The sequence below is a fragment of the Cyprinodon variegatus genome, unplaced genomic scaffold (assembly GCF_000732505.1).
Source record: "Cyprinodon variegatus isolate N-32 unplaced genomic scaffold, C_variegatus-1.0 Scaffold6, whole genome shotgun sequence".
NCBI classification, from domain to species: domain Eukaryota; kingdom Metazoa; phylum Chordata; class Actinopteri; order Cyprinodontiformes; family Cyprinodontidae; genus Cyprinodon; species Cyprinodon variegatus.
In genome coordinates this window covers 1,022,727-1,036,199 of record NW_015150459.1, presented here as the reverse complement: position 1 = coordinate 1,036,199, position 13,473 = coordinate 1,022,727, and the positions used below count along the sequence as shown (strand labels likewise).

At 38.1% G+C, this 13,473-nt stretch overlaps 1 protein-coding gene across 7 annotated transcripts in view; it reads right to left on the bottom strand.

Annotated features, from left to right (window-relative positions):
* Positions 1 to 6,529: 6,529 nt before the first annotated feature.
* The window catches only part of LOC107085048 (MAP7 domain-containing protein 1-like), a 52,040-nt gene continuing 45,096 nt past the window's right edge, over positions 6,530 to 13,473 (bottom strand). For 4 of the 7 annotated variants that reach the window (XM_015375208.1, XM_015375224.1, XM_015375194.1 and 1 more), the window contains 3 exons: positions 11,532 to 11,613; positions 10,973 to 11,202; positions 6,531 to 7,389 (listed from right to left, as the gene is read on the bottom strand). In XM_015375208.1, the coding sequence (XP_015230694.1) occupies positions 7,379 to 7,389; positions 10,973 to 11,202; positions 11,532 to 11,613 (323 nt within the window). In that variant the 3' untranslated portion in view covers positions 6,531 to 7,378. Of the gene's footprint in view, positions 7,390 to 10,972; positions 11,203 to 11,531; positions 11,614 to 13,473 lie in introns of those variants that run through there. The other 3 variants (XM_015375185.1, XM_015375201.1, XR_001481248.1) reach the window with 2 other exon arrangements.

Genomic DNA, 13,473 nt, shown 5'->3' with positions numbered 1-13,473 from the left:
CAGCTGGAAAAAGCCGCTTAGTATTTATTGTGTATAAGAGAACAGAATCCAACTGAACCCCAGGAGAGAATGACCAGATTCAATCCATTAAAACAACATTTTAAGACCAAGTCTTTTCCTGCTGCCAGATGCTGACACCTACATAGATACATTGATCTACTACCATTCAACACTGACATTGTTCACATCTAGAATGAACATTCTGGATGTCTAGAAATTAATTTCAGATCTCCGTACTCCGATTGTTACTGGTCTTGATTTGTACTATTTTGACTATATAGAAATGTATTCCAGATCTCATAAAAACATATTCAGTCAAGCTGATAAATATCAGAACGGCCGCTTAAAATGTGTAAACATTTCTAGGGAAATAAACTTAATTCCTCCTAGTATGATTGTTTTTTTTTTTTTTTTTGCTTTCTGAAATTTACTTTCTGCTGCAAAAATGTAATTTAGAAAATATATTATTACAGTCTAGGACTGTGATTTTGATCAGGAAGATCTAAAATAAGATCAGGAATCTTTTTCTTTTTTTTTCTCTACAAATGGAGCAACAGAGAGTGCTTTTAATAAATGTAATAACAGCCTGGCATAGACACTTCATATAAACCTGAGCAACATTCTTCGCCTTCTTCCTTTTTTTTTTAATTTCTGAATTATAATCTCTATTTCCAATGGGGTGAAACAGGCATTTTCTGATGCCTGTTGCAATGGTGACTTGTTGACTCAGGGCTCCACTGATAATGACTTTTCATGCTTGTTATGCACGTGCTCAATTTGAGTGGACCTACTTAAAGTTGATTAAACAAATTCATAGTAGCTGTTTTAAAAACCGAAAACTCAAGAGTTCCCGACCTTAGGATAGATCAATTTGGAGTTGAGGATTTGAATCTGAGTTTGTTAAACCCGCTACGTTAAACAGACCCCAGGTGTAGGAGATTTAATGCCAATACAGAGGTAAACAACACCTTACTTAAGCAGCGGGGCAATTTGCCCAGAAAGTCCTTGGCCAGCTCGTCTGTCCACCAACCTAAAATCAGTGTCTCCAGGGTAACAATATCCATAACTAAAGAGAATGAATACACCCAGGTCTTTTATCTTTAACAGTATTAATAACTTAGATTAGATGTCGGATATGTGAAACTAGGTTTCACATTAGATAAACTGCGTTGTCTGGATGTTAGCTCCCATTATTTCCCACCCTCCCAGTTGCAGTCAGAGATGTTTCTATGGAGAGGGTCAAACAAACTATACTCTTATGGGTGTATGTGTACTTGCAGCTTTAAATAATCTTGTTTTCCAAGGGATCAATGTCAGTACTGATGGAAATCTTTCATAAAAGTCAGCTTTAATCTTTGCTTGGCGAGGATCTGACCTTTCTCTCCTTCCAAGAACGCTGCATTCCGTGTGTCCCTATATGGTCAGATCTTATTTAACAGTCTCTTCAGCAGATTATATCCTAATCTTGACAGAAAACAAAGTCTTGACTCATAATGCAGGGCGGAGAAAACATACTTTCATTGGGCAAGAGTGACCACTGAGAACTTGCATCCAATTTGCACAGATACCATATCTTTTCTGCATTATCAATAAAAACTCACTTTCAAGTGCTATTCATCCGCTATGGATATTTTTAGGCAGGATACTACTTCCTTTGTCCTACACTTGCCCACCTTTCTAATTATTTTGATGTTGCACACATACGTACATCGTATACAGTAGAATAAATGGACAGCGCCAAAACAACAAAAGCAGAAAATGCTCATAGGAAAATACTTTTAGAAAGCAAAAATTAAGATTGCTCAAGGCAATTTTAAACAGAAATCTGACTCCTTATGAGACAGATTTTTGCACAGAACATCACACTGATGTTAACTTCTGAAAATGATTTACCTTGACTACCTTGATCAGAGTTGTAGGCTGAATCCTTTAGTCCAATCTTCCAAGCGGTTAACACTGCACATTTTTTATACTCTGCACAGTATCTGTATGTGCATAATCTCTAAATGTGAACATATTCTTAATTGACATGTTTGGCACATTTTTTTGATTAAGGAAGAGTGTTTAAGGTTCAGCTAGGTAGCATGATGCTCCAATGATTAGCACATTTCAGCTGCTGCACTACAAGCACAATAATACATATGGGAAACCCTGACATTTTTACAAAGATTCATCATCATCATGTATGTTCTACTTTTAGCTCTTGGCTTAACTGTAGTGATGATGACCACCAAACAGAAATGTGCTGCAGGTTTGGAGCCATGATGAAATTTCACAAGTGTTCCTATTTATGCATTAAGATGTATACGTACCTCAGATAGTTTTCTGACTTTTTACATAACTTAATATGACGAGGGTCAACAAACATGCTATTGGTTGCATAAATGGTGAGAATATGTTTGACTAACTCACCTACAGTGGTAAATGATGTAACAAAAATATGTATCATAAACAATTTCTATTTAATTGGTGTATCTATAATTTCTAAGGGGTTTAACAGCCTTAACAGTTGATTGTTAGCAGCATACAGTATTCAGGGCTTGATTTATTAGCTGTTAAAATATAAGACGGAGAGTGAAAAGCAAATGTTCTCATTAAATGAATTAGCTGTCCAATAAATTTCTTTGCACTTTATCTGCTCTTGTTTTTATTTGCATTAAATGCCTTTGGGTTGCAATGACATGAGTGCAGGAAGCATCCAACGAGGTCACCATCTCCTTAAATACTTAAGGTTTAGTGAAACCTTATACAGGCTTGGGAACGACTTTTAAAAGAGCAGCCATATCCAGTGGATGGTATAAATAATCTAACCTGAGAGGTTCCTGCTTGCTCTCTAATCAGGCCATCTCTTGTCACAATAGCTGAAAGGTTGCCTTGCTTGGATAGCGTACCCGGATTTGCTTTGAGTGCCGTCCATTCTCTGGCCTTTCAATAAGGCGCTGCCATCTGAGAGTAGCTTTGACCAGAGCCTGTTGCTGTGCAGATAAAGACAGGGGTGAGAATAAACACTGAACAGAGGTTGAGCTTTGATGGCAGTGATAGTGGCTCGCCTGTAGCACCGGCCGTCTTATCTGGAGTGGGACCCCCATACGTTGGTCCCATTCTTTATCTTGTTTGAAACGGTAGCTGAGTGGACGCCGTTTCTGTTATGAAACATTTGCCAGATTCCTCAAAGTCCTCACGTGTAGAGATTTGTAATGGGGAAGCTATGAGTGTGCGTCTCAGAGGAGGCTGGAGGCTCTGCTCCAAGAAACTGTTACACAACATTTAGGTTCTTACTTGCTACAATAGAAATGGAACACATATGATTTTCTTTTTGTCAATTTATCCGAGCCTCGGCTCCTCTCTGAGTGTGGGGTGAAGTTGAAATACAGTCAGAATGGTGAGACCTTCTCGGCTCTCTGCATGCTGAGGAGATAATGCACACATCAATCAGAGTGGAGTGGACACAGCAGGTGCTGCTAATAGGAGAGGGCCCGTACACCAGATGGTCCTGCTATTCATCCCTGGAGAATCTGACTATTCTGATGAAGCTAAAATCTTTATTTATTTAGTATCTGTGTGTCTTGGATCACCTTTCTGGTCCACATTTGATTTCACCTTTTTTTTTTCCAAGACCGTATTTTAAAACTTGGCACTACCAGCTCTGTAATTGTGCACTGCCCTGCAACACTTCCCTAAAAATAGTGCCCCCTAATCCCTAAACCCCCTCTGAGAAGTGCTACACATTACCAGGGATTGACGAACGGCTCAGCTGCAGCAAAGAAGGGTTTTATTTCTATTTATTTTATATTTTTTTGTTGCTTTTTAATTTCTGGGAACTGTGTGAGTTTTATTACATGACCAATTGAAGACATAATCCTATAGGGGAAGCATAGAAGTTTAAAGATTAAACCCAGAAATGTTCAAGTGCATCACCTGCATCAGTGCAGAGCAACACCCTCTTGTGGGGTGAATCTATACTGCCTTTAAATGCAGGTACAGATTAAATAGCTGAAATTATTGTCAATACCAGCTAATACTCTAAAGGAAATGCCTTACTATGACCAGCCATCTTTTATTCTCAAATCGAACAAAATAAATAAATAAATCCTATTTTCTTCAAAAGTTTGTTTATAACATTTACACAACAATTCAATACTTGTAATCAACAAGTACAAAGTACTGAAGTGAAAGGAAAATACTAAATGTTTTTAAATAATAACATTTAAGAATTATTAGTAAATGTAATTCTTAAATTAATACCCATAAACTCCAAAACAACCAACTACAGGAGTGAAACTATTGAGTAAAAGGTATCGTTTGAACCAAGTAGCAAACCAGAGGCGTCACGGTTAAAGCTGACAAAGCGCTTAAAGCCTGGTTATGTCCTGAGACAATAACTGGAACTTAAACCTCTCTTGGATCATTGTTTGAAAACATAAATCAATAGGAAAACAGTAAGTTTAGAATTTACAACAATCCATGAAGGCAGCACAGCAAGTGGAAGAGCAGTCTGTTAGAGACACAGCAGACCGTTTTTATTTCTTTTACACTTTTGATTGTAAAACTTTTTAAAATCCACTTTTTTTTTTCAAATCAAGAGTTTCAATTTTAGTTTTGCACATTAAATATCTATAAAAATATAAACTGATGTCTGAATCCCAAAGGACAAAGAATATTGTACATAAATACTCTTACTCACCCTGTTAGATTTCCGTTTAATTTCAAACCACGCCAGTTTTATATCACTATAAACACACCACCTGCCTCCCTGGTGAAACATAACTGGCTGCTATATCCTTTGGGGGTTTTGTTTTGTCTTTTATCTGCAAAAATAGGGAACCGGGTCAGTGTTAGATAGAGCTAAATAAATATTCCTAGAAGAAAACGTGTTAGAGGCTGTAAAAATCTTGGAGACCTTCCAAGAGGGCATCATCACCTAACAGCGAGCGGCAAAGTTTGACAGGATCATTAAATAGTGAAATATGCTGTAATCTAGCCCTCACTGAGAATCAATGGCATGAAGAAAACTGATGTTCACAGACACCTTCGATCCAATCTAACTGAGATTGATCTAAGTTGCAGAAAATGATGCCTAAAGTTTAAGTCTGTAGCTGTTGTAAGCTGGTGGAGAGATAAATCAAAAATACTTGTAGTTTACATAGAATTGAGGTGCAGACCGCAGCATTCTTTAAGTGGAGAAAATACTAGATTTGTATTTGACAAATAATTAAACTAACTGTTCTTTTCCTTCCGCTATCTGTTTCATGAAATCCCAGTAGTGTGAAGTGAAAATGATTGAGGGGTATAAGTGGTTCAGCAAGGTACCGAGTATAGCCTACTGAGATTTAAGACGCCATCCTCAAACAACAAACTGTGAACAAGCTATAGTCCTCTGTTCTCCTGGGCTACACCATGGCGACATTTCACAGCCGCTTTGAGACATTCAAATCATGCAAGTTCTGCATGATTATCAGTGTGGGATGTCTTCGCGTTTGCATGAAGGGAAACATAAATCGTGTGTTCAGCTGACAAGAGGCCTGGAAACATTGTGCCAAGCTTGCCAGTGGCCACAAAAATAAAGCGGAATGGGAGGAAGGGGGGGAGTGGCACGTACCCCCTGTGGAGATTGTGTAAAAGGAGAGCCAAACTGAAATGGACAGCTGAGCCAACTCACTTGCAATGTCCATAAAGTTTATCGTCGTTTGGTTTTGCGTGGTGAGCAAGTTCCCTTCGTCATGAATCCAAGTGACAAAATATATCGTTTTTGAATCTATTTTAGTAAACTGAAAACTGTTGGAGGGTAAACAGTAAAAACAAATATGGGGGTGGGGATACTTAGCTGTCAAATCTGTGATTATCAATTGAGCTTATTTTGTACATTTACAACTGAAAACATCAGCATCTTTTTATCTGCACAGTTAATCTCTAATGAATCAAAACCATATTTAGAGCCAAAAGTTTTAGTCGCTTCTTGCAACCAGACCACCAATCCAGTTTGGGAGTTTCATAGATGGCAGGCATCGGGCATAGATTTTATCTTATGAGAAACTAAGAGCAAAAAATACAGCTTTTAATACAAAAAAGGAAACCTAAATTAGAGGGAATTCAAATATGAAACTGTGCATGTCATTTGACATTTAAAACTTTTGTTGTCTTATTAAGCTTTTGTATCAGTTACTCTTAAGTTTTCATAGTTCTTAATTTACAACAGAGTTAACTAAGGTCTTCAGTAATTTGAATATTTTCTCTTGCAATTATTAACTGATTGCATGTGTACATCCTTCTTAAAAATGAATCTTATAAATAAAAAAATACCAGGTTATGGTTTTTCAAAAAATCAGGGTAAACATTGTGGCTGTTAAAAATGATGAATCCAATCAGATTAATGGAAAGTTGGGTGGAAGGAGAAAAAAAAAAAAAAAACTGTGCTGGAAAATCTTTTAGAGGCTACAGGGATTATATGAGCATTTTATTTAATTTTGCTGGGTGCTGGTGACCACTAAGCAGATGTCAGGTCAGCAGTCTCTCCATGACAAACAGAAGAAGCCAGACCCCAGAGTAGACTGCCTGTCTTTATTAAGACTTAGAATACTCCCACTGATTTTAACAACACAGCAAAATTAAATTCAGAACATTTACAGCTTTTCAAACACCTACAGGTTCAGTGAATCTCAATGTAAATGAGAGAAAACTGTCATGCTTGAAGAAGAGTGGGAGAACAAATCACTACAGCAGGAGTAATTCCTTTTGTAGGAAAATGACTTATAACAGATGTGAACACTTCATTAGTACATCCAGGTTTTGCATACAATCATTCAAAGCTAGTAGACACTGAGAAGCTGTTTTTTCATCAGCTTCCATTTAAAATGTTTCTCTTTAACTTTACAAAATCTGCTCCTGAAGCTCTATACAAACCAAGCTGTAGGACAAGTGAGTTTTACATTGATACTTTCTGCTCTTGGCAGAAGAGAATCCCTTTTGTCGAGCTTTAAAACCACAAAGTGGCTTCTTCTTTCTCTGAAACAAAGTTCATTTACAGTATTCACAAAAACGTGGACAGTCCTTTATATTTTCCTTTCAGTTAAATAACTAAAGAACAAATAATGAATTATTTATCTGCAATATAGTCAGTAGGAAGCAAGGATGCTGCCGAGTGTTGTAGAGTCCTGAATCAGGGGGCGTTGGGATCTTTACATGTGGTGAAATTGATGCATCTGTGCTGCATTTGCACCGATCATCCTGTGCGCTTTCTTCTGTGGGAGCCTTCCTCTTCAGAATGGCATATTAACTTTGGAGAGCATAGATATTTATGATTGGCACAGGTCACACGGCTCACTGTTGGAGCGTTGGCAAGGTTCAGGACAATCTAAGGCGGCAGGAACACTGGAAGACGTCACAGGACCTCTGAAGCACAGAAAAAGGAGAAAATCAGGGGAAAAGTTATAAGTTATAAGAAAAGTGAAGCTTCCTGAGATTTGACTTGATTTCCATTTCAAGGGTTGGTCTTTTTCAATTTAAAATATTGTAGTCTACAGCTGAAGATAATCAAATTTAAACTTCATCTCTAATTAGAATAATTTCAAATAAACTACCTAAACGTTAAGTGAGAAATGTTTTAACAACGGTTGTATTAAAAGAAGCTATGTAGAAAAAAGAAAGTGGGAATAATCTCAACCTTATAGGGATTTTAAGACTTTAGTTGTAGTCGGTGCTCTCAGAGCCACCAAACATAGCAGCCAAAAACTGAATTTATTGTCATGGTGCTTATAGTCTTAGCCCAGGAAATCCAACTGTTCTCCGCTTCAACTGTATTAAACTGCAATAGGGCTGCAAATAAGGATTATTGTTCAAATTGATTCATCTGTCAATTATTTTTTCAATTAATCATCAATAATCGGATAGCCAAAGGTTTCTGAATGAAGATTTTTTACTAAATTAAACCAGGTGAAACTAAAATGTGTCCACTTTGGAGTATTGACAGACAAAAATGTTGTTTTTTTATCTTAAATGCAAAATGTTTACATATTTCTTGACAATTTTGGTAAAATTACCGCTCTAGGCAGGTTGCTCTGTCACCTAAAGGCATGTTCTACAGTCTCTATACTCCATTTAACGATAACCGATTACTAAAATAGTTTAGGATTATTTCAATAATTGATTAATAAGATTAATTGTTTCAGCCCTAAACTGCACCTTGTAAATTTGACTAAATTAAACTGAAATAACTGGAAATTTGCAACTCTGTCTCTAATGAGTAAGTGTTTTGCTATTTGAATAATAAAGTTTATACAAATGAAGCCGCATCATTGAATTAACAGATGAAACAGAGTCCAGTTTGTATCCAAAATAACAGGTTGGCATCAGTGAACTGAGTAACGACTGTGTTTAAACCTCTGACCCGTTGACAATACTAAATGCAAAAGGATGTTAAACATGCCGCGGGAGGGGCAGATTCCTAATAAATCTTTACTGTCTTGTTTACAAGGATCAAATTAAAACACAGCAGGGCTCAAAATGTACAGATATTTCAGTAAAAAGCAGCTTACATGTGATGCACATTTCTTACATACAGCCATGATGTGGGGGTCAGGCAGGGTCATCTGCTAGTATTTAAGGGCTCAAATAAACCTCTGATTCAGGCCTGAATATAAACCATCCTCATGTGGAGTTACAATGTGACATTAAACCAGTCTGGAGTATTAGTCCTGCTGGGTCAAGCATCTCACATATCCAGATTTACGAGTGAAGACGAGAAGCCAATGGTGTTTATCTTTTTATGATGGAGTTAGCAGAGGTATGTGAGATCAAGTTCAGATAAAAGGTATTAGGACTACAGGGAAAGAACTGGGGTGTTGTCAAAGAAGACATCCTCCATTTTCCAGAAAGTCATAATGATTTCTGGCTTGTCTTCAGGGTGACAGGTGAGCATTAAAATCCAGTGGAGAAGAGGCTGTTTCTGACGTCGCTCCTGGAAGGGATACAACTGCAGCATTGCTTGGTGCTTAATTGCTTTGGGCTCATGTTTCTAACTCCTAGCGGTGAGGCACTTGTGGATAGGGCTCCTCGTCGCCTCTGGCATTCCTCTGGGTCCAGGCCTGAGTCAGTCGAGCTGGTAAATAAAAGCTGTCAACGGGAAAAAGATACTACCCGCTTCTCCTGGACTTTTCCCGCAGCGCTGCTTCCATATCCCATCTCCACCTTTTTTTAGTGTAAGCCAACTCTTCGTACCGCACCTTCTTCTTCCCGAGAGGGGTCTCACTTTCACCGGGGCGATGAACTGTGGGTTTGATTGACTGTGGCTCTGGTTCAGAGATGCTTCACAGCAGGGACAGGTCACCTACATCTACAGACAAAGCTGCTTTGTCTCCTTATCAGGGCATCCCCAGTGGAGGGTACCAAACTTTGGTTGTTTTATCATACCGAATGTTTTTACAGAGTATCAAAACATGCATCGTCTTTCTGCGTAAAGTTTCCATGCTGGTTGTAACGATAACATGTTTGTATCACTCTGGAAAAATACGTGGTTATGCCTACAAAAGGGATTCACATGTATTGCTGTTGTGAACTAGTTGCCAGCCTCGTCGAACCACTGAAACATGCCACCAAGCTCAAAAGTGTGGCTTCACTTTGAAAAGATTGATGCGAATAGTGCGCAATGCAATATATGCAAAAATGACATTGTTGCTAAGGCTAAAGGTTCAATTTAAGAGTGGAAAGTTGCTCAGTGTTTGACTGCAAGAAGAGCGGACCGCAGCCAGAACAGCCACCTTCTCTCAGCAGCTGTGAGCAGTACAAAACCGGAGCGTAGTGATTCAAAATCTCCATCACAAGACTCGTCTTCAACAGGTAAGTTTACATTGTTAGCGTTACTGCAACTTAATATGTGCACAAACTTGGCAACTATCATCCAGACGCTCAGAGTGTACATTTCCTACTCCTGGAGACACCGTCAGCCAGGAGTGGGCTTGCTGAGAAACCAGACATGTTCATCTTTTTGAAGAAAAACTGCTAACTAAAAAGGTACTCAATATGTTAACAGTGAGATTAGCCACTGATTTGTCACTTGCTGGGAACTGTTTGAAAAAAGAAAAGTACTTAGAATTGTAAAATCAGAGTTAAAAATAAAAGTCAAGATTTTTATTTTTATATGCAATGCAATGTTATTTTGATTAAAACTGATATTATAAAACTGCCATTGAAAAAAGTATCGTTCAGGAAGCGATATTGAAGTGAAGGTATCGGTATTGGTGCCATATTGATGGGGTTTAACATTTCTTCGCTGCAATGATGTACTCCTCTCATCCTTATCTGCTTATCTGGGACCAGTTTAGGGGGGCAGGAGTCTCAGCAGAAACTGCCAAGAGTTTATTCTCCCCCACACACCTCCTTTAGGTCTTAGGTGAAGCCTGAGGCGCTCCAGAACTAGTGAGAGACATAGTCCCTGATCTACAGCCCTCCTGTATGCCTTGGCAGAAGGAAGCCAGCAGAATTACATCTAGGCAATCATAGTTTATGGTTGAGAAGGCTCCATTTCTCTTTAAACTCTGCCATATTTATGTGCAAAAAGAATGTAGGTTGAGCTGCAGAATTAAGTATGTAATTTGTAAGAAAGAAAATATTTCCAAAGCTTTCTGCCAGCATGAGAACCCTGGTCAATGTTTGGTCACACACTACTGGGGATGACATCCCATTCCTCAACCACAATTTGCAGTAAGTCGGCAAATGTTCTTGTGTTGGTCAATCTATCCTCAGTGTGTAAAACTAGGGAGGATTTGAAGCAATCATACACAACTCTGCTGCTCAGCCCCCCAAAAACATTTTACTTAAAAAATATAAATATAAGTAATAAACCCAACCAACCAAATTCCCTTTATCACACCTTCCGCTCGTCTCTTATATAAGATCACTGTTATTTTCATCAATCTTTTAGATAAAGCTCTAATTGGGTTTTATGTTTGTGTTGTAAAATGTTTTCCAAACTGTTTACCTGCGACATGCTGCGGCTTCATGGGGCCCGCTTTCTTCATGAAGGACTCCTCACTTTCAAAAGCAAGGATGGGCTCAGAGGACGCGCTGCTCTCAGACTTTTCCCGCGCTCCATTGGCGGTGTTGTCCTGGTTTGTGAGGTGAACAAAGTCTTCGAAAGGAGCAGCATCTCCTTTAGAGGACAGACCATTTTCATGCCTCGTGGGCTGGAGCCCATTAACCACCGACAAGCTGCGGGGGGGGGAGGCACACAGCACAATGTGACTCAGACAAAGATGAGTCATTTCACTACTGTTAAATAACATGTTTTTAAGCCTTACACAAATAAGCGTGTTGAAATATGAAGAGTTTAGAAAATCTGACCATTCTTCAAGTGTTAAGACTGTTTACAGAGGACCTGATTCTTGCGGCTTTCTGTGTTTGCCATCCAGACCTACTAAAAACCCAAACTTTCTGCAAGTGTTTGGTAGTAATGTTCAAGGTTTGTGTCCTGGCATCAACGCCTTAAACTGTTCATGGTGGTCTGACATCAGTGCAAGCAAAAACGGATCAAGCTTTACCTTTGGGTCACATGACTCTGTCCATTCTCTGTCTTGTTGTTGGGCAGGCTCTCATCCTGTTTCGGCTGACTGGCAGCAGATACTAGAGAGAAAAAAAAGGTTTACAGTGGTTACAACTGACCCACGTTTCCTTTCACAGACCTCCATCAAATGTCACATTTCACTAAAGCTTTTTATCTTCATGTTAAGCTGTTTTGATATTTTCTTTCTTCGGTCATTATGAAAATTATAAACGTTTAGCACACGTCACAAATTTGAAACATGATACAATAAAAGTGTGTTCTTTTAAGAATAGAAAGTGCTAAACGATGCCTGACAGAAAGGGTTTAGGCTGAGGGAGAGACTTATAATGCCTAACCCCACTTACAAATCTAACATTATGCCCAAAGAGGGCACATCAGTCGCTCTACCAACGACAGTTAACATCTAGGCACAAAATGTAAATTTACTTAATCAAAATTATGCTATGCCTCAGATGTAACAATTTTTTTATTTAACCTTCATTCAAGTGTTCTATATTTTTCCATAGTATTTGACCTGTAGATTTTATTTAAATGCATGAACAGTTTTGGAGCACTTAAGTTGATCAGGTCGACCGTTCCATAGATCAACTCCTTTAAGGAGTAAACAGCCCTTCCTCACCTTTGGTTTTCTTAGCTGATCAGTCCCTTTGAGGTTGTACTGTATCTAGATTCTCTAGTTTAAAACATTTCTTGCAACCAGTGAGGAAGCATTAGGTTATGCATTTGTACATCATGACTGCTGCGTTTAGATCAACCAGATCATGCAATTTTAAGATATTCAATCTAATAAAAAGTTGAGTTATTAGGGCATGGTATTCTGCATGGCTGATCACTCTGATTGCTTTCTTTTGTAATAATAATATTGGTTTTAGATTAGTCTTATAGGTAGGTATTTAGTGACACTGGGTGCTTCTCCTTTTATTTAACATTCCTCTGAGACTTTATTACCATCCCCCTTAAGTTACAGACACACAAATGTTAAAACATTTTCACCAACTTATAATGAAAAGGTTTTAAATTAACTTATAAAAACTTGTGTTATCAAAAAAAAATAATAATAACCTAGAAGTAAGAAGTCGGGCATCCCTAGTGGCTCTAAATTGCAGTGTTGCTTTAGGAGGATACAGTAACACATAACAAAAATCCTAGTTTGATATTTAAAGAATTTATACCAATACAATTAATAAATAAAAGTTTCTGCTGAAACAGCCCTGACCTTCCTTGTCAAAAATGATCTAAAAATCTTGCATAACCACTTTTTTTTATTATTTTATTTTGTTATTTCTTTTATTACTGAAATAAATTCATTGCTATTCTAATTTACTGGCCTTCATTTCTAAATACATTATAAATGTTTAAACATCTTCCACTGTTACATTTTTGAGTACAAATAGTGCATAATCAGGGAGGAAATGATTCTGTTCAGGCACCTTTCCAAACAAGCCCAGACTCCCAAACCTCTGAGCTTCTTTATGTGTTTTGTTGTGGCTGAGGCGAAGCACCACACCCCTGATTAAAATGGATGCCTGCTGGCCAGACCTCCAACCACATCAGCTCCTGGCTAATGGCTCTCAGAGCCAGAGAACACTGGAACCAGCAGTATTTCCAAAACCACACTGTTCAACTCATCTACCGCACACAGCAGCTAATCAGTCAGAATACTATTCAGTCTTCCTCTGGTTTTTCTGCCCCATTTCTGTCCATTTCAACTCATTTCAAAAGTATATACAGTACCTTAAAACGTTCAGCTTCTTCTGGAGTTGTTCTTTTTGTATAGATATATATTTTTTAACCTTTTAAATTCTTACTGCTTATTTTTTGCCAAATGAAGAATTTTTCCTCACATGTTGATCAGGAAACACAATTCAACTGTTAAAATGTTTACACACCCTTTGATTGTTCCTGTTTAAAGTTATAGA